The 5,224-nt window shown below is 34.6% G+C and overlaps 1 protein-coding gene across 1 annotated transcript; it reads left to right on the top strand.

Annotated features, from left to right (window-relative positions):
- Window positions 1-1,296: 1,296 nt before the first annotated feature.
- Window positions 1,297-4,273, top strand: LOC128868806 (uncharacterized). The gene is made up of 2 exons (XM_054111330.1): window positions 1,297-1,390; window positions 3,727-4,273. The coding sequence occupies exons 1-2, from the start codon at window positions 1,336-1,338 to the stop codon at window positions 4,011-4,013; spliced, it is 342 nt and encodes a 113-aa protein (XP_053967305.1). The 5' UTR covers window positions 1,297-1,335; the 3' UTR covers window positions 4,014-4,273.
- The last annotated feature ends 951 nt before the right edge of the window (window positions 4,274-5,224 follow it).

Genomic DNA, 5,224 nt, shown 5'->3' with positions numbered 1-5,224 from the left:
TTTACCGGAAAGGATATTCCACAGGAATTCAAATATTTATAAAAGGTCTCCTATGAATTAAAAATATAGACAGAATACAAAATAAAGTTTAATTTAAGTAAAACATTTTTAAATAAAATATATTTTTATTTAATTTTTGCGGTGGGTGCCCGTATAAGGCCTTTCATGTTTAAACATAATATATATCCAAGATATATTCCAACATTCCAAAATATATCTCTTTTATTCACACAATGAAACATTATGGTAGGTAGAAATGGCAGTCGGTCTTTAATACAACTCACTTAACCCATTGCGGATCAATCGTTATATCCCAGTAGCGGTTTATTTGCTAGTAGCAAATACTCCTCGTTAATACATTTTGATTTAAGTGCAAACCCAGTGATCTGTCTGACACTGATATCCGTAAGGTCATCAGTATCATTCAAGAACGCCTTTGAGCGGCTGACGTCCCATTTTGGTTAAATTCTTTTTGAAGCATTATATGACAGACTATCAACCCATCTCGTGTTGGCTAGAGGGACAATGCTACTTGTACCATGCAGTTTGTAGGTTAACGGGGTATACCCCGACTGGTAGTGCCCTCTCTCGCTAATTTGTCCCTCTTACAATTCCCTTGCAAGCCACTATGCCCTGGCACCTATTTCGAATAGATACGGAAATATCTATTCCGCCATCTCGTTAAGGGAGATAGATACCTGTAAAATTTCGAAAAAAATTTTTTTTTTCATAAAATGTTAATATAATCCTTTAAGAATATGTCAAACAATTTTTAGAACGAAAAAAATTTTTCCAAAAAAGTAGGAAAATTAGCCCCAAAATTCAATTTTTTATGCATTTTATTCCGCGAATTTTTTTCATTTGTTTTTAATTCATATAGAAATTATGACATTAATAAATAAAAAAACGTTTTTTTTTTTGTATTCAGGTTACTGACGCCGATTCTACAATGTCCGCCGATTGAGAAGGCCCGCTGCGACCTTCCTGGAAGAATTCAGTGTACATCCGCCATTTTAAATGACTAAAATAAAAATAAAAAAAATTATATTATTTTAATATATTATATAAATAAACTGTATGCCAATTTTGAAAAAAATATATTGACTTTCCATTTTCAATCATTTTAATGAAAATCAGGGAAAATATGGCCGTTTACATGTATCTGTCTTCTTAAGAGATGCAAGCAATGATGGAATTAGTGACCACCCCACTTAGCTATCAGAATAAATACAGTTTTCTCTAATGGGTTTCTTTTTGCTTAACAGACAGTCAAAAATCAAAGAGGTTCCACTCAAGGTGCATCACCAAGTTCACAGCAGTAGAGCAAAAACAATAATGGCGTGTTTTGTGTGTGATTGCTTGGATTCTCTATACAACAACAAATTAAAAGGTAAGTCAAGCCAACCAAAGTAAGACCATTTAGAGAACATATCAAATTACAAAAAAAGTGATACCTGTTCAGCTGGTACGGTTCGGTTCTCAGAATGCAGCTCTAATGATATTACAAATATCTTTTATTCAGTATTTTCTTTTATCAAATTTCTATACTCAAGTCAGTGCGATGATAGAAAGTTTAGAAATAATAATGGAACGTTTTCCTCAAATGGTGAACATTTTATGATAACTTTTGCGCTCTTACAAAGTTCGAATACACATAAAAGTCATATCTCTCTTTAACCTCAAGCAAAAACCCATATTTGAGTTCGGTGTAAGTACTGGTGGTAGTAAATAAAACGAAATAGTTAACGTTTCAATATTTTAAAAAATAAACAACAGAATTCAAGAACTCATTTTCTTCACTATACTATTTGTCTTCTCTAATTCTCTAAATTTATTTTATAAAACATAGTAGGAGAAACTTGTATTCCTCTCTTTTCCTAAGCGGGCGCGCTTGTGCCATTTGTGCGGCCTTTGCAGGTTTGAGGTTAATTACATCACTTTCATTAGACACCGTCGAGTGCGAATTCACAAACCGCTGCAATAACGTGTCCAAAAGCATATCCAAAATCAACAAACATAACAACAGCGAAAGAAATTAAAAAGAAAAAACCCTATGAAAATTTGTGATTCCACGATCTGAACACAATTTTAGCCCATCGAATCAGCCCACTCCACAAGCACTCCATAATAAATTTTGCGCACTCGTTCGTAGCCACACACATGTACAGTGACTTACGTAATTGATCACGCTTCATTCCATTCAGGCATACTTGCTATTCTGATAAAATCTAAAATCTAATAAAATCCATTTACGTTACCATTTTGCGTCTTGGTCCACAGCTCATTGGGGGAATCAGTATCGCAAGCGGCCAATTGACTTTCACGAATGTGTGCATATTACACCACTGTCATTCGCTTTTAAAATTTTTGCAATTTTCCAATCCTTGATAGCCATATACCAGAATAGGCTGCAGTTTCGCACCCATGCGTCTTCAAGTCCCTTCGCGGTCTGTATTTATAGAGAGTGACATAATGATAAGATCACTAAATATTGATAAGTTTTGACTATATTTTTTCGAAATAAGTTTTAGTAATTTTTTTATAAAATTATATTTAATTCTATATCAAAAACCGCATAAATCCAAGTTTCAGTTTTGCCGAAGTTTTAGAAAACTTTTGTCTATGCAGTTTCGTAGCCTAATAATTTCTAGTGTAGCAATGTGCAAAATTTCTCTATATAAAAAAATGTTGTGCATTCGATATATGCAGAAAATGTGCACATCTTAAGGGGGAAAATTATAAAAAACTAACGGGATTTTCTAGGAACTTCGAGTTTAACTTTACTGTAGCAAAATTTGATGGATTATAAAACTGCATACCAAAAATGTTTTTTAAAACTCCAATTAAAAACCGTGAAACTGTGAAGGAAAGCTTGTGGAGTTTTTCAAATTTTTGTATGAAGTTTTAAATATGGATTTGTACTCGTATGGTTTTTGTTAGATAAATAGCTGAGAAAAATTAAAGAAATTGTCAAAATGAGTGAGGTGCCATCGTTGTGTTGCCGGTTTTATAGCTGTGAAAATAAAAAACACAATTACAACAAAACCAAAATAAAACAGTTTTCTTTTTCACTGAAAATATTCTTTCTTTGATTTTTATTTTTCACAGCCTATCTGTACGGTACGAGCGAAAGCCCCTAAATTAATGCACCTCTACCTCGAACACTTGCCCTTAAATTTCAGAATGAAATGCGTAACGAAGCATATGATGACCAATTTTGTGAGTCACAGTATGTGGCCGTGCACCGCTGGAAAAACTTTAAATAAATAAATTAGTTACCTGTTCAGTAAATTCAAGCCAGTCTGCAATTAAATCGATTTTCTCAGTTTACTTACTTTTATTTTTTTAAATTTAATTTCTCGTATGACTTCTTGTTGAAAGTTTCGGCCATTTTTTCCAATCAGGGGAGGACGGGTAATATTGCAATTAGTGTAAAACTATGGAAAACATCCCTTAGTAGGAAGACTGCTGGCACTTTCCAGGATAATCTATCCCTTAGACAATTGCGAAAAATCGTTATTTATTTGCAGCGAAAAGATAAAGCATACAGATTTCAAGTTCCGAAGTGATTTTCCTGCAGGGTAGTTTAGATGCTCACACTGAATACACATGGAGTCCAACCCTGGCAAAGCCATTTCACTTACGCTTCTATGTTTTTTGCCTTCTTTTCTATGCAACCAAACACCAATTTATCAAATTTTAGCTTTATTCTTTTTAACTTTTCAGATTTGTGTGCTTGCCCTATTCAAAGGAGGAAACATTTTATGAAGGACACATTTTTTACTATTTACTATTTATGCTCTGCGCAGGATTTCGAAAATAGAAGAAAGATTAAAAAATACGTACTGTGGCTACGAATTTTCGCTTGCGCTTATTACTATAATGAAGTACCAAAAAATCGAAATCGCTATAAAGATTCAACTTTTGGATATAAAATTGAAATTCGCGGTGACATCCATGCAGATCATCTGCGAAATGATAAGAAGGCACCGAGAAACCTAAATTTTCAATAAAACCTGACTTTTGCCTCTGGTTTTCATGATAGCAGGTGCATAAATAAAATGTCAAATACATCTTTTAAAACGCCGAAAAATGTAAATTGCGTTATTGGTATAACAAAATCTTTGGCAACGTCTTGCTGGCAAAAAATCTGCACACAAAGCTAACTCTATTTAAAGGCGCACATCATTACGCTTAAAAATCCAGTTTGTTTGAGTTTCTGTTATGTCTGGAGGTAGGAGCTGATCTCAAGTTGTCGATATTCGCACTGTGTGGGTTCTATCAGCGCTTATAAGCTCGCTTATAAATTAAAGTAGCCAAGTCTCGCTATGAGCTCGCTGAGTGCGCGGGACCTAAGTAAAGATAAAATGGACAACAACAACAAAAAGTTGCGAAATTGACCCACGCACAGCCACTGGCCATACCACTGGCAAATATAAACATCTGAATAATTAATTTTAGGTAGCACAGCATCTGTGTCACTGCCTAATGGCCCCACTTTTACTTTTATTTTTGAATTGCTTAAAAAGTAGTTACAAGACGTGGGCGTTCTCTTGCCATCGCATCGGCACAAAGAATGTGAGAAAGTGAAAGCTAACGGGTGTGTAAAACAAATGCCCAGCTGATGATGGCCAACGAAATGTGAGTGCCTGCAGAATGCAAAGAAATAAGTAGATATTCACGGTAGCTGATCATTAAATTGCGTTTAGAGTTGCCATATAGCCGCAGTATTCAAGCTTCTTAATACCTCTTCGAAGGTATTTGCTGAATGATACAAGGACGATATGTGACCTGCAGCTCGGGTCAAAAACGATATTGAGAGAGCAACTTCGACGCCCACGTCACGGGGTACTCGGCAAAAGAACTTTACCCGCTCATTTTGCACGTATTCATACACTCGTCTAATCAGTCGCTGTTCACAATGTCAGTTTTTTCGTAAGCAAACCGCTATCACGACCCCGGTTGTGGCAGCCTATCAGCTGATTCTTTCAATTTCGCTGCTTAACGACCTGATATTGGCTACACCTTCCAAATATTTTTCACTGTACGCCAATAAAAAAATTAATAATTTTGGCAAAGACATAGATCTATAGGCATTTATTTAATTCAGCCCTTATTAAATAAAAGAACAATGAAAAATAAGCTTTAAAAGCTCCTGGGTTCACCATTTAGAAAGGTTTTTATACTTTTCTCTTTTAATTTTGAATAATTCTAATTAAATTAT

This window comes from Anastrepha ludens, chromosome 6, assembly GCF_028408465.1.
Source record: "Anastrepha ludens isolate Willacy chromosome 6, idAnaLude1.1, whole genome shotgun sequence".
Lineage (NCBI taxonomy): Eukaryota > Metazoa > Arthropoda > Insecta > Diptera > Tephritidae > Anastrepha > Anastrepha ludens.
This window is presented reverse-complemented; position numbering and strand designations above follow the sequence as displayed.

Bases quoted from the DNA above. Each gene is read 5' to 3' on its own strand.
- LOC128868806 (XM_054111330.1), top strand. From the start codon at position 1,336: ATGGCGTGTTTTGTGTGTGATTGCTTGGATTCTCTATACAACAACAAA. The intron at 1,391-3,726 runs GTAAGTCAAGCC...TTAACTTTTCAG, and splicing joins ATACAACAACAAATTAAAAG to ATTTGTGTGCTTGCCCTATT.